This window comes from Saccostrea echinata, unplaced genomic scaffold (assembly GCF_033153115.1).
Source record: "Saccostrea echinata isolate AGI-Se365-2 ecotype Australia unplaced genomic scaffold, CSIRO_AGI_Sech_v1 ptg000002l, whole genome shotgun sequence".
NCBI lineage: Eukaryota > Metazoa > Mollusca > Bivalvia > Ostreida > Ostreidae > Saccostrea > Saccostrea echinata.
In genome coordinates this window covers 27812832-27833674 of record NW_026889751.1, presented here as the reverse complement: position 1 = coordinate 27833674, position 20843 = coordinate 27812832, and the positions used below count along the sequence as shown (strand labels likewise).

Here is a 20843-nt window from a genome sequence, read left to right as displayed (position 1 = left end):
TTTTATGCAGAGGGTGTTGAATTATACATTTAGCCTGGAGGTTTGTTTAAATTGGGAATGTGTTATCTCAAAGATGTCAGATTTGATTAGGTTTTATTGATAAAATAGGCTTTGACAATTAGGGTAATGGGCTTATGAAATTAATTGCAATATGTGGCCATGTAATTTCCAACAATAGTTCATGCATCTTCGGAGGGTAAGAGGAAGGTTGACCCGAATAAAAAGTCACTTAAGGTCAAGTGAAGTAATTTACATGGTCCAACTTAAACTTTAAAGTTTATTTATGAAAGTAGATAAATAGTTTAGATAGGATCTTGTGCCGCACTGGTCCAGTGCTAAGCATTAAATATGCTACAAGACATTCTCAGAGCTAATGTATATCAAGTGTAAATCGTTTTGAGTTGATATATTCTAAGTACATGTACCTATCTTGAAACTCTTTTGATTTAGTCCCACTATACCTACAGAATGATATCGACTCAGAATTATTAAAAATTTCTGCAACATCATTATACGCACGGAAAATCTAAACCATGGTGTATGAAACTTGTTTAATAACTATCTGAATCGATTTAAATTCATCTAAAAGACTTAACTAATAAAACTCTGTATCAAGTATTTGGAACTCTTTTTTAGCGTATTAATTCAAACTTCTAGCGCTCAAGTACCACCGTGCACAATCATAGTATTGAAACTGTGTTTATTCAAAACAACTTGTGATTTTTCCCCATTGCCATAAATAGGTGTATAGAAAAATACTAGTAATTTTTAAAAAAAACCCTATTTTTATATACCAGTAAATTTAATTATACACTTATGGACACTATATATAGTCTCCAGGTCATTAGACAAAAACTTCCGTCTGGAAACACACAAAAGCTACACAGAGACGTTGAAACTTAATTTATTATTGTAAACATTCATATCACAGACAACATTATAAGAAAATAGAGATTTTTATCCTAAATGAGTAGTAAGTACATAGGACGTAAATGAACTGGGATCTCAAAAAACACAGACCTTACATATCAGAGCAAGAGCTTTAAATCGCCAATAAATATAATAGATTCAAATAAAATAAAATGCATAAAATTTTATATATAAACTCTGTAAGTTCTATATTAAACTAATGGAAAACACGGACGGATATATAATACCTTATTTGGTAGGTTCCTCTCTTCATTCATTGGTTGAACGCTCTCAGGGGCCGTGGCCACGTGATGTAAGTATCCAAAGATATTTAAAAGCAGTATCCACACCCATGTTCGAATGGCTACTCCTCTGAAAGCGTTCGACAACTTTTTATAGTTATAAAATATACAAAACATGTTTGAATGAAGAAGATGCTTTTAAAACTGCGAGCAATAAACAAAACACTAATGACTTGACAGTTGCATTGTGAATATGTTTAAAAGCCAACATGAAGTTGTAAGTAAGGTTTAAAAATATATTGAATCCAAACCGTGAAATAGAAGAGATGAAAATGTACACATGCATTTAAAATTATACAAGCTTCTACTTTCTATCTGAGGCAATCAGATACATAAAATCTATTGCATCTTTTAATGTACATATCTCATTCAACACTCCAAAGTTCTTCATTTTGAAATCTATTTTTAGGCAGGCATTTCAATACCTTTGTACTGTGTTCCAGTGCTAATTTAGGTTTTGTTTTAGATTTTTTTTTCCGAAAATGCAAGAAACGTTATTTTGACGAATTCAAAAGAACATGTTTTTCAGATACTCCAAAAATATATTGGATTTCTTCAGCAGTAACATCGTCCCTTTTCGGACAACAACACAGATTTCTTTAGTCATCGTCTTTGTCAATTATTCCCAATTTTTGTCCAACCCACTTGCACTTAGCTATGATTTCATCCTGCATCAACGAAAAACACATGGACAGAATCGCCATTCCAAACAACACGTAAACCGCACCCAGAATTAGTTGCGCCGTCTGCTGGGGGTTGTCGAAATCTGTTCCCGGAACTACGTCACCAAAGCCGATGGTACTGAGCGTGATGAAGCAGAAGTATGCTGATTGAAGCTCGTCCCAAGTCTCCCATAAACCGAATAACATGGCACCGCCCAAAATGTAGCCGGCAATGACAATCATTGTAACTGTCAATGGAACCGTGATCTTCTTCTCATCCAAATCATCGTCTTCGTCATCGCTGTCATCATCCATAATCATCGGCTCTCCTCTAACCTGCTGTGATCGGTTGGCCAACTCCTGTTGTTTATTGAAAGACTTGATATCCAATGGTATAATTTTAACGGGCTTGCCATCATCACTTCTTCCTTTCACGCTGTCCGGTGTCTTTGGTGGTATCTTGCTGAAATCGCTGGTACCCATTGGTGGGGCAGCCGTAATGATCTTGGATTTATCGTTGTTCCAGTTGGGTTCCTGAGCCACGGGTTTGATTTGGACAACCTTAGTTTTGTCCTTCTTTCGACAACAACCACAACAGCAGATCTTTGAATAAATGAACCTGAAAATATCAGCCAACACTTCCCCGATGTTCGCCAGACAAAGAAGCATCAATGGTATCCCTAACATGGCATATGCGATACACACCAACCGGCCCCAAAACGTCTTGGGTGCGATATGTCCATAACCTGAAGATAAAGGAAGAACGATAGATTGCAAAATTTACCCTAAAGGAAAAAATTAAATCTTTGTTGTTGTTTTGGTTTGGTTTTTATTTTTCATTTTATTTTATTTATTTATTTTTATTTATTTTTGCTTTAGTTTTTAAGGGGGGATGTGTGTTTTGTTTTTATTTGGTGGGACCTTTCTTTTTCTATAATTTTTTTAAATCTTTTTTTTTTTTGGGGGGGGGGGGGTAATTTTTGGTTTTGTAATATATTAAATGAATGGCAATTTTATTGACTGAGATCATTAGTCAATTATTTTTTTTTATGATGTAAAAAGATTGACCCACAGAAACGCCATTAACATTTTATTAACCTTCCTATGTATATCAAAGTTGCTTTTAAGAACTTACATAAGTTGTGATTTTGCAAAACTGTTCTCTGAAATCTAAATGACACGGTCTTTGTCGACTGAACTGAGTACACAAACACTAAGTCTTCTTGATTGCAGCTGCATTTATCGAGAACGAGGCTTAACCACCTGATCTAATTCTTTGTCCTAGGTATATCGAATCGCTTTCAATGGTTCAATAATTACTTTGAATACTGATCCATTAAGGGTTGAAATTTAAATTAATCAATTGATCGACTTAGAAAGTGCATGCTTAGCACAGGAAGGTGAAAAAATATCTGTGACCAAATCGATGGTATCGAGATTAAACATTCACCAAATTATCGGAAATACGAACATTATCATTATTTAGGATCTCAAATTATATTATTTACAGTATTACTTTTCTACACGGTAAAAAAAAAATACTCAAAATCAAGGTGTGTTATCAATCTTTTACTCTGTGATATTTTTGGCTTTTAGTAAATACATGTATAAACATTTTTAACAGTGAAAAATCCGTTATTTCCTCATTGAATAAAATTGATATTTTCAGACGTGTTATTTTCATGCTATAAAAATAACAAGAGTTATATCAATAACATACGGAAGGAAAAATAATTAACAAAAACTTCAATGTTTTGTTGTTATATATGAATATTTTTTCACTCGTGTGGCAGGATGTTTTTATTTCGCACTAGACTAGTGAAAATATAACCGTCCCACTCGTTAAACAAATTCCATATCTTATACTTTAAAACATTTATTACCCTCCATATATTCAAAGATGTAACTAAATATTTTATAAATCAATGCGATCATCGATTAACACACAAACAGGGACCGTAATTGGAAAATTTTCACCTGATTATTCTTTTTTTATATAAAATATTGCGCCTAATACCATCAATCGATGGCTTTCATAAAAGGAATAAAAATGAAAATGTTGATCGATATTGAAACCTTTACTTTCAACGGTGTTTCCAAGACCTCTTTGTTTTAAAAAATCAATTTCAAAATAGTGAAACTATTTTAATACATAGCAATATATAGATTTTTCTGTTGTCTCCTCGCAAAGAACAATACATACAATCAAGAATTAATGTATGCGTTGCAGGCGCTCAATCAATGCGCCGTGAGTGCTTCGACGATCAAAATCGTTACTGTCTCTTGACGATATGTAGCCACAAGTATGCACTGGGAGTTTATGGAAATATATTGTGCTTATCATATATTAATTACTCTTTCTAGATTTTTTTAAAAGCTTAATACATTTATTTTATAATAGCATTGAAACTAGAAGAGCCATGGGCCATAACGCTCACTCGAGTCATCATTCTATTCTTGGAATATAAATACCTTTATGTAGAAAAAATGTAATTCTTTATTGTGGTTATCAAATCATCAAATTGATGTCCATGTCTTTTACAATATAGAGTCTTTTCTGTTAAGTTTAAATCTGCACCTTGATAATCTACATTAAATAAGAATGTCTGCAAATATGTGTCAATATTACGTCCCTGCTTTCCAATAAAATATTTGAAACTTTTTTTGTTTTCACATACATGTTTCCCAGTAATTTTTTTCTCCCTACTTTGGTCCTTTGATCCCAACCCTAACCCCAGAAGCCATCATTTGAACAAACTTATATACACTATATACATGGGGTTTGATTGTCTATTCGCATGTTTTATCGTGGCCCCTGCTGTTTTTAAACACTACATGTTCCTGTAGTTTTGATCTTTATTGTAGCCCCAGGACAATGACTTTTTCTTTTCTACTTTCGAGTTTGTTTTTTTTTTTACAATCATACATATTTCCATGCAAAACTTTGATCCCCTATTTTGGTCCCAAATCTTAGTCTCAGGGGCCATATTTTTTTTTTCAAAATGAAATCTACACTACCTCAGGTGCTTACACATAAATACTGGGTATGATTAACAATGGCTTTGCAGTTCTTAAGGAGAACGTTTTTTTCACGCTATTCTCTACATATTCCTATGATAAACTTTGATCCCCAATTATAGTCCCATTGGTACCACTGGGGCCATAATTTAAAAAGGAACAACTTTTATCTACACTTTATAAAGAAGCTTTCTTGTAAGTTTTTTTTTCAGCCCCAGTGGTTCTTGAAATATTTTTTAAATGTTCACTATTTCTTAATTATCTCCCTTGGAAATGAGGCCCTTTTGATTCCCCATTACCAAAGTAAAAAAAACTCATATGAGTTCCCCCCATTACCAAAGTAAAAAAAACTCATATGAGTTCCAAAAAGTTTTAATTAAGAGGGAAAGTTCTAATTTTATAAAATGTTTGCTTTTTTAACATTTCTGCTCTACCTCGTGCATGATAGTTTGCACATGCGTTCTGAGCTTCCTGTTCATCAGAACTGCTTGTATTATTTATAGATATTTCCATTTCTATTTGTTTTCTCTGTGATAACTCTTTGAAAGTTAGGAGAGTTGATTTCTTGATCATTCTAAAGGAATGCAAATTTTGCCAAGCGAAAGGTCAGAAGCGAAGAAAGCCTAATATGCATGCAATTCTCGTGCGGCTGTCTTTGTGTCTGACTCTAAGGAGGCCTAATATGCATGTAATTCTCGTGCGGCTGTCTTTGTGTTTGACGTCAGTGGGCGGGGACTATTGAAATTGACATGTGAGGCCTCGTGTAATTTAAATCTATTAGTGTACATTTTTAAAATCTAAATTTACATTTTTATTTCAAAATGAAATGGAAATATAAGGAATCACTGTCTAGTTAGTAGAGTATGCCAGGGACATCAACATAGTTGGAAACGTGGGATAATTTATGCATAACGGGCTTCGCCCGTTATGCAAATTATCCCACGTTTCCAACTATCGTTGATGCTCTCTCATTCTCTACTAACTAGACAGTAATTCCTTAAATAAATCAAGGTGGAGTAATGCTAATTCCAAATGCGCCAAAATCTGATCACCAAACTAAGGACTAATTAAGGAATAACTGTCTAATTTTTTGGATTCATGATGTGATCAATCGAGTGGCTTGCGTGATAATTTGCATAAACGCCGAAGGCGTTTATGCATAAAATTATCACGCAAGCCAATCGATTGATCATCGTCATGAATCCAAAAAATCTGACAGTTATTCCTTATATTTACATGCTCCTGATTCTGCAAATTCCCGTGCTAATAGTCTCGCTTCTGTCTCTATTTGTCCCGCCCCGCACGTGACTTTTTTTAACCGCGCCTCTCGATGAACCAGTAGATTTATGCAGAAATAAAGTATTTTTACAGTTTGTAATTTTATCTCGGACAAAGACATTGGAAATGTAAATATTTTGTCATAAAGGGCGAGAAAATAACTCCCTATCAGGCTTTAATTAATGATTGTGCTGCAGCCTTCGAGGTACCCAGTGTTTGGTGGTAGGCATTTTTATAATTTTGCCACCTTATATTGCAATACACTTCAAATGCTTATTCCAAAAGCGCCAAAATTTGAACACCAAACTAAAGACCTACATATTTGTCATAAAAGGCGAGAAAATAACGCTCTTTCAAACTTTATTTGATAATTGTGCAGCCTTCGAGGTACAAAGCGTTTGGTGGTAAGCATTTTTATCATTTTGCCACCTTTTTGAAATACACTCCAGCTTTCGATAGAGTTTGGCTTAGGGGATTGATTCATAAATTGAAAATGTATGGTATCTCAGGTAATATTTTAGAATGGTTGGAAAGTTACCTTATCAATAGAAAACAAAAAGTCATGTATAAAAATTTATTTTCTTCCATGAAAAACGTGCATGTTGGGGTACCCCAGGGCTCTGTCCTAGGTTCTCTTTTATTTCTAATATACATGAATGATGATATTTGCTTGCAGACTATTTGCTGACGATAACTCTTTACAAGAAAGCTCAAGTGACGTGCGCCTTATTGAAAATAACCTAAACCATGATTTAAAAATTCTGGATGAGTGGTCCAAAAAATGGCTATTAAAATTTAATCCAAGTAAAACAAAAGTAGTGTTTTTCAGCTTAAAAAATATAAATCAACTACGTGCAAATGTTAAATGTGCATAAACTGCTATGGGGAGATGAATTATTATCTTTGCAGGAAAATGAAAAAAAAATTGGTATTGTTTAAAAATTTATTCAGGATACTGGTCGTTTCAATTAACACTTACATGTACTTGTATTTACTACTTTTTGAAACTATTTTAATATGGTTATTGTCGTCATTATAATCATCACTACTAGTATATCAATTGATATTCCTTAGCAATTATAACTATTGTTTTTGTTTCTTCTACGTTCATGTATTATATTGTAAATTGTAAATCTTTGTAAATGCTGTATAGCTATTAAGATTTTATGTATGGGGGAGGACTATCTAAGTTTTTAGAACTTGTGTCCAATCCCTTTGACATATTGTCAATAAAATATGATCAAAACAAATGATATACTACTTTTCATTGTTTTTTTTATTTTTTGGTATACTAATGTGCGTATGTAGCAATGCATTCAGTGGACTGTAAACGGACATAAATTTGTTTCTAAATGCATTTGTTTTAATCATACACAGTTGTATTGGCGTGCAGTTGAATAAGCGGACAAGAAGTAAAACAAAAATTACCAATAAAGTTGTGAAACGAATCTAGTGTGTTCAACCCATTTACCCGAATTCTCATTGACACAATTTTGCAGAAAGGACGTCCCTGAATTGATGTAAAATTTATTAAAAACATTTTGTAGTCTTAAAACCAGAAACCAAAAAACCATTCAACATAGGAAGCTCACCACAATGAATTAACTCCCCATATTTAATAAAATCTTGTTCTCAATGAAATCCAAGTTGTGGATTAAATAAAACAAATGTGAAAAACGATGTGAGTTCAACCACAATTAGTCAACCAGATTAGCGGCATATTATTTCGTATGTTGTGAAAATATCTATTTTTGTGAAAAATGCTTTAAAATACACAGTTTCTGTTTGCAAGGTGAACAGTAATTTTTATTACTGATTGAAAATTCGACATAGGACTTGTATTTTAAAGAAGTAGGTACGGTTTTTGCTTATTATGCCCTAAATTATTTTTTTAAAAGTGTTCAAATTCGCTCAAATATGAGTTGGATATATGAAAGTGATACATCAGGAAAGAATATGACATGGAGGAGGGCCGTTCTGGAAATATGACGTCACTCATTTCTTGCATTTCTATATTTTAACAGAAAAAAGCCTCAAAAGGACTCATTTAAGGGGTTATTATTTTTTTTAAAGAAAATAGTGCCCACAAGAGTCGCCCACTTCAATTTTCAGATATGCTGTGTAAAAAAAATTTCATAAATCACATACCGAGTATCTTTAAATCTTAGTGGGCGATCCATGTGGTGTACTAAGGATATTGTCCGAGAGAAAATTCCACTGAAAATGGATGTCTTCTGCAACTTTTTAGGGGAAATACAGGAAATGCACAAGTTCATGATGTCACAATTGGCATTTAGAAGGTCATATACGAAAAACGATTTGTATGATCTTATTACATGGCATTTGAACAATTTATAGAGCATGAGTTTTAATTTCTCCCAACAATTTCATGTTTAAAACAAAGATACTGGGCCAGATTTGTATTGAAACCGTACTTTCTTGTATAATAACACCGTGATGTCAAATTTGTATTAATATGATAAAAAGAAAATAACTTTATAACTTATAAAATGAGGAAACAGGTTTGTTTGTTTGTTTGTATGTTGTTTAACGTCCCTCTCGAGAATTTTTCACTCATATGGAGACGCCACCACTTGCCGATGGAGAGCTGCAAATTTTGTCCTATACTCGGCACTTACGGCCATTGAGCAGTGAGGGATCTTTTTCGTGCCAGCACCTACTGCGACACGGGACCTCGGTTTATACGGTCTCATCCGAAGGACCGGTCTCCACGTCCCGCAGTGGGATTCGAACCCGCGACGTAAGGATCAACTCCTTACTTCGCGACTCTAGAGCAGACGCTCTAACCACTGCGCCACGCGGGCGACGAGGAAACAGGTTGTAAAATTTATGTATATTGAGGTATTTCTCACTGGTATTTATTTTTTCATTAAAAATACATTTCTTTACATCAGGTGGCCTACCGTTGATACAGTGAAATATCTCACGTACGGTTAATTTGACGCGATGACTCACCTATAGTAGAAATGACAGTGACAGAGAAGTAGAGGGCTCCAGGAAAAGACCATTTGTACGGCGGACCCCCTTCCTTGCCATAGTCCCCACAGATATCACCCCCGTAACCAATAGCGATGCTATTATCTCTGAATGTCTCGAGGATACTCCGAAGTTGGATCGTCATGACGTCTTTGTTGGCGTTTCCTTCGTTCTCCGTCATCACGCTGATCATCTGAGATAGTGTTTTGTTCTCCATAGGAACATATTCGTTTCTAGAGTCATAGCAGATTTGCTGTTCGTTGTTTTGTTCCAGGTGTCTAAATATAAATCCCCCCGCCACGCAGTAGAGGGCCACCAAAACACATAGTCCCACGTGAGAAAAGAGAAATTTCATGAATTTCCGACAGCATCCTTCTTTCTTCTTTGCCATGTCAAAGTTTGTGTTTTATGAGATCCTGTCGCACTTGTATCAATGAAATTTACCAATTTCCTCTTCGTTCTGCTATTTCTTACATTTCATAATATTTTTGTGAGTTATTTTAGAAAAAATCTTCCTGTCTTCTCTAACAAACCAAGATGGCGCTGCTGGTACAATTCCGTATTGAGCACCTGAAACGATAGATTTTTTTTTTTACATTTTTAAAAGAGAGATCGATTCTACAAAACTTTACATAGAGGTAGAAACGATTGTATGAATAATTCAAACGAACAACTCCAGTCCTAGAAGTGTATTGATCTCGGACTGTTGACAACCCGAACTGTCAATATAGTGAAATTATTTCTCCTCGCCGCGCGATCATTGTATGATGTACGTAACCAGGTAGTGATACAACGATTGGGCTATATTGAAGATACGTCTAAGACATCACAGAGTATTGACTCTTGAGGGGGAAAAACGTTAAAGTTAGGAAACGTTGGTTTCTCGTATATAACTTGTGTAGAGAATTATATAACAAAAAATAAACCCTCAGCCTATATTTGTTATAAGTAAGCAATGGGCGAATGTTAATAAACACAGAACCTATTTCCTAAATAAACATTAATAAAACAAAAATACAAGTTAATTCAGGATGTTTCATTTAATATGAATATTTCGTATTTCCAATACCTGATCTATTAATTCCTACTTCTATTTCTGGACATGCCAAGGGACTAAAAAAAGGCAACCTATAAAATTCCAATAAATTTGGAAATAACATCAATACGGACGGATCCAGCTTCCTGGGGTGCGAGAACAAAAGATATACATGTATGTAGAAAATTGGTTTTAAGATACATATCGATTACCTTGTCTTTTGTATACTAGTACACTATATAACTGGTTTAAAATGCCTTTTTTATTAACTCTCTGAAAACAAAATGCAAATTTTAACGTTTGGAAAAAAGATTAGATGTTTGGATGAAATCTTAGGGCTATAGAAGAGCAGCATCAAAACGAAACCCCCAGAATCTATAGATAAATAATATGTTATAAACACTGAAAAAGTCTCCTCATAGAATTGGGCAAATGTAATAGCACTTAAACAGAAAGAATAGGCAAAAATTGAAAATAGAGGACATTCAATGTCTTATTCAATGTAGTAAATTTACAAAGGAAAGAGAGGAACTTTTTAAATTAATCTCATCTAAAGTAAATCATGTCACAAATTTGCATGATAGAAAATATCTCTTAAATTGTGAAGAATTAGATATATTAAACTCTCCTGATAGATTCTTACAAAAGGCATTGCCATAAGTAAAATTTCAGGCATTTGAACTGTATCATGATGAATTATATAAAAGTAAGTACATACATATTTACATGTGTGAGAGTAAATATATGTATGTATGCATATAGACAAACAAATCTTAAATTTGCTCAGAACTGTGTATGTATATTGTATTACAACTACATGTATATATAAGTGTTTACAATGTACTTTCTTGTTGCCCCTTGAGGACCCTTAATTTGTTAATAAACTAAGTAAATTGAATTGAATTGTATTGAAGAAATTTCAATGCTTGCAATGACTTAATTTTTAGATTTGAAAAATCTAAGTTCTCGAATCAAAAAGATTTGATTCTTGGCAATAACTTACATATTATATGCATAACAATTCCAAACAAGTTACAGCATAAAACTATTATCAAAAACTATATAAAAGTTTAAAAAGTTTTCGTTTATTTTCCAAACAAATGAACAGTATGTTTTAAAAATTTTTTTATTCATGTAAAGCACAAAAAATTTCAACTTTACATATGTTTGTGAACATATTTAAAAAATACACATTATCAAAAGAAATGTATTGCTGTATATGTACCTTACAAAGACACAACCATAAGATATGATGAATTTTGCAATTTTATGAAAGCTTTTATAGTCATAATCGATATTCTACTTTCTAGTACCTAGCTGCTCCCTTTTTTGCACGAATAACAAGTTAATGCATTCGGCTTCCTGTGAATGGAGTTTCCACAGAACGTTTTTGGAAATAAGCACCGTTCCAGCTGGATTCCTTCACACATTTCTTGTTCTGAGCAGCGGTCGGTTGTCTTATTTTCATTTAGATTTATATATCAGGACTATTTTCCGGTGACGGAAGTGTGGAGACAGCATTGCATTTGAGAAACTATCTTATCTTTTTAGCTCTTCTGAGCCAAAGGCTCAAAGAGCTAATGCTATTGCCATTTGTGCGGTGTGCGTAAACTTTCTAGAATATGGGCCATAACTCAAGAACCCCTTGGCCAATTATTGTCAAATTTGTCACAGGGTATCCTTGGCCCAAGGGCTCCAATTTACACTAAAACTAAGGTTGTGACCCTTAAACAAGGGGAGATAATTAGGAAAATAGAAACAAAAGTACTGGTTGCTAAAAAATCTTTTCAAGAACCACTGGGCAGATTATCACCAAACTTACACAAAAGGATGAGGATATGTTGTAGATTAAAAATTGTTCAAGGCATCACCCTGGGGCAAAGGGCGTAGTCTCAAGGTCACTTCAAAGTTGACCAAAAATTACATTTTATTAAAATGTTGATATTTTGTTTACTATAAGGACTACGATCATCAAATCTTGTCAGTTGATGTATCTTAGGACCTCATATCATGTTGACTCAAAAGTAGGTCACGGTGACCTACTTTTTTAAATTTTGCGGCCATTCTTTTTCAAAATGATTTAGAGGCATATTTTGAACAATTTAAGGCCAATGATCATCAAAATTTGTCAGTTGATGTATCTTGGGTCCTCGGAGTACGTCAACTAAAAAGTAGGTCACCATGACCTACTTTTTGAATTTTATAGCTAATTTTTATCAAAACAATTAAGGTCATTAATTCGAATACTGAGTGGTTTAGAATCATTAAATCTTGTAAGATGATGCATCTTGGGGCCATAAAACAAATTTATTAAAAAGAAGGTCAGAGTGACCTACATTTTGAACTTTACAGGCATTCGATTTCAAAGCGTTTTAGAGGCATAATTTAGACATTTTAAGGCCTATGATCATAAAACTTTGTAAGTTGATGCATCTTGGGTCCTCAAAAAACGTCAACCGAAAAGTAGGTGACCTACTTTTCAATTTATATGACTATAATTAAATATTTCGGGTACAAATTGGCTTAGAATCATCAAAATTTGACAGTTGATGCATCTTTGGTCCTTGGAGTAGGTCGACTGAAAAGTAGGTCACCGTGACCTACTTTTTCAATTTATGTGACTATAATGAAATATTTCGGGTACTAACTGGCTTAGAATCATCAAACTTTGTCAGTTGATGCATTTTGGGTCCTTGGAGTATGACAACTGAAAAGTGGGTCACCGTGACCTACTTTTGAAATTTTATGGTTATGATTTTAAAAATATTTTAGGTATTAATTGGCTTAGAATCATCAAACTTAGTTGATGCATCATGGGTCCTAAGAGAATGACAAGTGATAAGTAGGTCACCATGACCTACTCTCAGGTACTAATTGGCTTAGAATCATCTTGGGTTCTCAGAGTGTTTCATCTAAAATGTAGGTCATGATGACCTACCTTTGGAATTTCAAGGCTTTATCTAAATATACAGGATACTTAGAGGCTTCAAATAGAAGTGATAGGTTGTACAGTTTATCAGAAGAGCCATCCAAGGCCCTTGGGCCTCTTGTTTTCAGTTATAGTACTGTACTTAATGATAAACACTAATCGTTTTTGAGAAATACTAAACTAGCACAAATAGTACTGACACATTTCAATTATTCCTTCTAAGCTTAAGACAATTTCTCAAACGCAATATACTGTACACGTACTTTTTTCCGCGTGGGATTTTTTACGCTTTAAACACGGACATTTTCCGCGAAAATTTATCACAGCGTACTTAAAGTGTTTTTAGGGATGAAATTCCATTAAATGAATGAGGTACTAGTACTTCATTATTTCACACGTATGTATACATGTTTATATCACCTGTAGGATACTTTTTTTTTTTGACATGTAAAGAATCCGCGTAATTTTTTACCCGCGGATAAAACAGATATTGGGATTCCGCGGAATTATGACCCTGTGGCAATAAATACGTTTACAGTAGTTTCTACACTCAACAGTCCAGATTTAAACACAACTTAAAATATATGGGGTCCAATAGAGAAGACATATAAACGACTAAAAGAGATATATGTGAAAGACTCTCCTGTGGATATTGCGCTCAATTCAATTTTATGGAATACCTAGTCGTATTAAGGCTATTAATCACTGAAACACTACAATAGTGTAAATTTAAATTGTTTACAAACATGTAATGTTAACAAATTGTTTTAGCTGTATATTGATGATTTAAAACCAAAAACTTCTCTTCGTTGTTTTATAATAAATATAGATTCAACTTTATATGGGATATATATCTATATTTTGTGGGTTTTAAAATATAGTTTCAACTGAAAACTTTAAGAACCCTATAACTGTAGTTTACGATTTTTAATTACATTTATTTTCTACGGTTTACGGTTTATGGTTTTCAGCTGAGTAAAAAATGTCTTTAGCGGTTGTCGTTGTTACAACATTCATGTTCCATGATTTCCTTGAATTTCTTCACGAATATCTCTTTTTAAGACAAAAGGTCTGTTATTCAACAAAAACAAGGGCACCGCAAAGTGTACTATCCATTCGCAAGAGAGCAAACACGATCACCCAGACCACAAATTGTATAAAAAAAAAGGAAAATCATTCAAAATTTTCATAAGTAATGTTTAATTACCGGGGATTTTGAGATAATTTATACCACGGTTGATATGTTCTAGAGAGATCAAATAGTGACATGTTTTATTTATAATTAAGTGTAAATTCGTTCGGCAATCAAAATTTTTTACACAAACAGCACAGAAAACGAAAACAATTGACTTTCAGCGACAATCGACGTCACAGTCTTTGTAATATCTTTTACAGCTGTTAAATAATTCATGTTTAATTGATTATTAGATATGTCCAATAGATTAGTAGACGATTTTATATAACTCAATGTAACGAATTACAACCAGGGATAATGGTTTCATAAACAACTGATTAACATTACATTTATTAATTTTTCCTCAAATCCAATTTCTACATAAATATTCAATTTTTATATGGATCGATATTCACAGAACAGTGCTAGTGATCTGACTCTCGATTTTATTTTTTCGTTTTCCGCCAATATATAATGCTATCGATCATATTAAGAATACATGTGCGACATTTTTGATAATTAGTTTCCACTCCGATGACCTGATCTACATAAAACAATGACACGACATTGCCAATATTAACAACCAACTTCTGATCCTGGAATAGTGTTATCTGTCTTCCGTGTCATAAGTTCTCCATTAACGGAAGCAGCTATAAAATTACTGAGACACCCTGGTGCTGTTAGTGCGACTTTTCGAAAATCCTTCTATCATTATATTCTCTCGGGTCACTTAAAGCTTGTTTAAAAGCATTACTCTAACACTTGCATGTCTTGATATAGATACACGCAGGGTCTATTGAATATTTCAAAAAGAGAATGAAGAAGACAATGAACAGTTTTAATTCTTAAGTGCATGCCTGACTGATTTCTCGAGTTTCAGTATGAATTAATTGTGTGCACTGCATACTTTTACCATTTTTGAAACTGTAACGATACCCTTCCATATTCTTTTGTTGGCAGAAGAAGCGTCATTGACCAATCAAAAGACATTTTAAACACGGCAGCTTCCATAAACAAAAATGGAAGCTTTAATCAGCATCTATTGCATGTACCAATAGTTTTTCTGAAAACATTCACTGGCGGGTTTAGAGGGGGACAGGGGGGCTGCCCCTCCCCCTTTTGTGCCCCAAAATATACATAAGATTTAATAAATTAATTTTTTGGTGTGGCTCCTGCCCCCCCCCCCCCGATCGCAACTGCCCCTCCCCCCTTTTCAAGAATCTTGGATCCGCCACTGACATTTAATATTTTGACATTCAGGGATAGTTTGCTTAATCAACCATTTTCTCTAATATTGTACTTTTTCGGAAACAAGTCAGCTTTACCCATGGTAATATACTTCAGCTTAAAAAAAAATAGGCACTATGCGTGCCAAAAAAGTTTGTGATCACTGGTTATAGAGAATGTTAAGAATGGCTGTTAATTCAGAATCCAATGGAATCCTTCCTCACAAATGGAACAAACTAGTCTTAAGAAAACACACATGTAATATCACTACTCACAGCTTTGTCCAATTCAAATATAATGAGTTTAGTGTCACAAAGCATAAAATGCCTAATTAAGAATACTTTTTTCAATATTCAAATCTATTTTCATTTTATGTAGAGCTTCAAAAGTTAATGCAACTTTCAACTTGCTTTTTATTAATCAGTGCAATAATGAATCTCTAAGGTGGAACGCTCAGTGAATATAGGTACATGTTAAAACTCTTTCGATTGATGGAAACACAATATTCCCTCTGCGTAATTATAATACATCAACTTAGCATAGCAAAGCAAACATTTCACACACTGCCTCAACATCAACACAAAAATGCGTAAAGCCCTCAATTGGATTGGACAAACACTGAAGTGCCATTTTTGTTTCTTTTTGATGAGGAGGGTTTATCGCCGGAATAAAGGCAATTTCCTGTGAAACAAATTGAGATTTCATTTTCCATGCCTGTGATCCACATTTATCAAGGTAAAAGGTAAAGAAAATGAAGTGATCAATCTCATAAATACACTAGGCAAAATGAATCGTGAACAAAGTAAAAAGATCCCTGGAAACACCAGAGATGGGATCAGGTGCCTAGGAGGAGTAAACATCCCCTGTTGACCCGTCACACCTGTAACCTGAGCCTTATGAAATAATCAGGTAGACGAAGTACTCCGTAATTAAATTAAGTATAAAAGCAATGACCTGAAAAGGGTATGAAATATATCAGAAAAAAATACGACCCAACGATAGGTCGTATTCACTAAACAAGGTCATTATTTGCGAAAAGCTGAATTTCAACGGGGTTGTTGAAATCCTTGTAACATCAATTTATTTGTCAGTAGCTTGCATTGGTTTAAAAATTGATCGTACTCGGAGCATGTTCTTGGGTATCGAATCAGTTGGGAGACATAAACACCCCATGCAGGTGATGTTGAAATATTATTACATAAATAAGGGAAGTTGACGATGAAAAAGCTGAAGTTATCCTGCTTTTCATATAGTTTACTGTTTCGATATTAGTTGGCCATTATCGTCTCGCATCCTATAACTGAAACTAGATAAAATAAGAAACCCATGGGTCTTGATGGTCACATATCCTCAGTCTCTCAGGCGATGGGGTCGGAAAGAATTTTATGATGAGGAGAGGACAATAAGTCCATTGTCTTTGCATAAAATTGTCTTAGAGAAGAACAGGAGCAAGGTAGATTTAGCTCTACTCTGCCTCCTGATCCCTAGACCAAGAGGAGATGAATTTCACTATTCCAGTAAAGGGTTTGTGCTCATTAAGCATTCTAACAGTGCCTGCTTGAGTAAATAAAGAAATTTTCCAGTGTAACTATATTGTGTTCACAATGTATGGCCAATTAAGCTCCATCCTGAGGTCTGAATACTGGACCCATGCAGGGAACAAAGACACAATTTTAGGACTAAGAAAGAATTTGAATATTGAGGTTTTTGAAAAATTGCATGACTTTCGATGATTTTACCCACCCCTCTGAAATCAGCGTTCGTTATCTTCACATTCATCAGTAGATGCTACTTACCAAAATTAGATAAATTGGCTTAGACAATTCAGAGAAAAGACTGAAAATGTTCAAAAGATTGAGATCTACGCATTCCCGTACACAAACGGGAACGGATAGAAATACGTCACGTGAATAGAAATACGTCACGTGATTGACTCATGTAACTTAAAAACTGGATTTCTGTGTGAAAATGCAGACTTTAGTTAACAAAAATCGTTGATGAAAGCTGAAATTTAAACTTTAAATATTACTCATTTTGTAAATTGTTTATTATTATGTGGCGATAAATAAAAAAAAAAAATAACAATGTGACAGTTGTCTTTAAGATCCCGACGAAATGAAGAGATGACGATTAACGTTATTGATCCTGTGTGTAATACACACAACAAAGTATGTCTATTGATATTAGCAAATATTTACCGAAATTTAGAGAAAAAAAAATTCCTAAGAGAATTTTTCATTTTGTCATTAAACAAGCTTCAAAGGACACAATTAATGTTGCCTTGTATTTCTACATTTGCAAATTCAAAATGGAAAAACAAAGCTAACATTCAATATTTACAGGTCGGACAATCGTTACATTTACTGATGTGTTGAAAATGAAAGACGATATTGGTTTTTCAAAATGTATCGACGATAGCGGCACATTGGTAATGAGAATTTGGAACATTTATAAGGAAGTCAATAGCCTGAGGTAATGGGATCCCCATTGTATATATATCAATATAGTCATTAAACATTTTTGTTTCAAATATATAAAGGTAAACCTTTTCTCCGTTGCATAAAACTGGTTTTGTTTACCGACGGGGCTTAGGACATATTTTGTTCAATAGGTATTTGACATGATATAATCAAAAAGACTTGAGACTTGCGTAATAAAGATGCGCAAGGATACGGCCAATTCCATAGCGGTTCTTACAGACATCAATAGAAGCAGCCAGTGATTATTTATTGTAACCACTTTATGACCAAATTTCGCCATACTTACAATAGACATACACATTATGTCAAAATCAAGACCAATTCGTCTTGATCAGCTAGCTTGTCCATGCTTATTCAAAATTTGCCACAAACGGTGGGAAAAATTAGACATTGTTTCCGAAATGTTGTGTGTATGACTGTCACTTAATATTTAAGACTGGGTATAACTCCCTTGATGATAAAGTAAAAACATGTAAATTAATGGTATTGCATGTCTTGATACGTTCTATTATGATAATTTGTGAATTAACATGTATCTGTTTTTAATAACGAGTCGAACATATTATCATATCATCTTATTTATTTATTAAATGGATGCAAACTATTCGATTAAATTTCTTAATACATTTATAATTATACTTGATTATTAAAATAAGCACTTGTAGGCAAACTTTAAAACAATGTTTGTTTGCCCTCTCCTGACTCAGGATGAAAAAATTGGGTCGGTAGGTAGGTGAGAAATTTTATTTCCCAGAAAATTTAAACATCATGCTGAAATTACAATCTATTATCCGGAATGCATAAAAAAATAATGTTTTCTGGAGGTTAAAAAAGTTTTTGAGACGGGCCATTTTTACCCAGTCGGTCGGGAGAGGGCAACTAAACAATATTTTAAAGATGGTCTTATGTCATGTTGTAAATTTTGAATTTACCGGGTGGCAGTAAATACAAAATTTACAAGTTGTCATGTTGTAAATTTTGTATTTACTGCCACCCGGTAAATTCAAAATTTACAACATGACACTTAGCTGTTTCTCGCCAAAGGCACAAAAAAGAATACAGCGAAATACTTTACGTTTACATTATTCATTTTTAAAATGGCACCCTTTTATTCCGTTGGCGACACTTCAATACACATATATTTCAAGAGCATAAAGTGATATCATCAAAACGTCACTAAAATTTGCTTGTGCTGATCATTATTTATGTAAGACAAGTCCTGCTTCAGTGAACATCCGGCTTCTGTAGACTGTATTTCATTCTATACAATTTCATTATGAATTAAAACTAAATAAAAAGACAACACAGTTTTGCATGCTCCAGAAATATCTTATTTCCTTAAAAAAAAATCAATACACCGAAACCTTTGTGAAATTTCCAATTTTTTTTTTTTTTTTTTTTTTTTTTTTTTTTTTTTTTTTTGGAGGGGGTTGGGGGGTGGTGGTGAAAAAAACATTAATGTGCATAAAATCCCGGTTGATATCGTTTAGTATGTTCTACAGGTAATATACATATTGTTTTTATTAATTGCACGTACCACTTTCCATAAAGTAAAATGAACGAATCAACGAAGAAGTTGATTCAAGAAAACTTTACTTCGATGAAGGCGTCACAGAGAGGCAATTGACTTTTAAAGTTAACATTAAACAAAAACATACTGCAATTATCTCTTCTTTGAATTTTAAAAACAACGAGTAAATTCATGTTTGTGCAAATTGCGAATCCTTACGTCCCCGGATTGTCAATTTACTTTAAACATTGTCAAGTTAATGAATATTTCCTAAAAGAAAATCGTAAATTCGAAAAATAAATATCATGTTGCAAAATTTGATATCATTATGAGTTAGACAGAAGAAAGACATATGCAAATATTTCTATTTTGGTTGAGATGCCATTTTCCTTAAAACAAACTAAATTATCAGTGCTATAACATTTTTAAACCTTTTTATGAAAGGAGGGGGGGGGGGTTAGAAATTGCACCTCTGAATAAATTTTCTAATGAACATTGGAATTCGATACTGTGTAAATTAATAATCATAGTCTTGCTGTTCAGTTTGCCTACGATTCACTGTAATTTAAAATTAATTTTAAAAATATATATTCTTTAAGATTTTTGATAATTTTAAAATGTTTGGCTTAAATTCGTAACAAACGATAAATTTTGTGAGAACTTACCTTGTTGACGAGTTTCGGATGCTGCTGATGTTTGTAAGTGTTGTCGTCTGCTGACTGCGGTGCGTTCCGATGCGCGCGGGCCCCTATTGATCTGCCAACCACCGTAACCTGTCACCTTGGTTTCAAACGACGGGTAAGGCTAGGCAATCAATAAAAGGCTTTACCTGTGCTTTATATTGAAAATTTCGTAACAATTTTGATTTTAAACATAGAAGAGGCATATTCATCCTAAGAGAAAAATATTTTTCTTCAAGAATTTATTTTTCTTCAGAACTATTTATCACCAAATCTTTACATGTAAAGTATTGTTTTATTAATGTACACATTCGCGTTTTTATTTATTTATTTATTTTTTTTTTTTGAAGGCTGGGGGGGGGGGGAGGGGGTCAAAGGAGAGTGACATAACTAAAAATATTTAGAATATAACTAAACTGATTTTAATTGTTTGCATATGGTTGACAATCTCCTTCGTTACATCGTAGAACTCCTGAGTCGCCACCAACGAAGAAGTTGATTAAAGAAAACTTTACTTAGATGCAGGCGTCACAGAGAGACAATTGACTTTCAAAGTTAACATTAAATACAAACATATTGCAATTATCTTTTCTTTGAATTTTAAAAAGATAAATGTTTAACAAGTCAGCGCAGTTCTTGAA

The 20843-nt window shown here is 33.6% G+C and overlaps 1 protein-coding gene across 1 annotated transcript; it reads right to left on the bottom strand.

Annotated features, from left to right (window-relative positions):
* Positions 1-888: 888 nt before the first annotated feature.
* Positions 889-20212, bottom strand: LOC133176267 (TWiK family of potassium channels protein 18-like). Its single transcript, XM_061311416.1, has 3 exons — positions 20188-20212; positions 9146-9736; positions 889-2619 (listed from the first exon to the last, which is right to left on the bottom strand). The coding sequence occupies exons 2-3, from the start codon at positions 9555-9557 to the stop codon at positions 1811-1813; spliced, it is 1221 nt and encodes a 406-aa protein (XP_061167400.1). The 5' UTR covers positions 9558-9736; positions 20188-20212; the 3' UTR covers positions 889-1810.
* Between the last annotated feature and the right edge of the window lie 631 nt (positions 20213-20843).

Coding starts and splice junctions, on each gene's coding strand:
- LOC133176267 (XM_061311416.1), bottom strand. CDS start 9,557: ATGGCAAAGAAGAAAGAAGGATGCTGTCGGAAATTCATGAAATTTCTC. Junction 2,620..9,145: donor CACTGTCATTTCTACTATAG/GTGAGTCATCGC, acceptor CTTTATCTTCAG/GTTATGGACATATCGCACCC.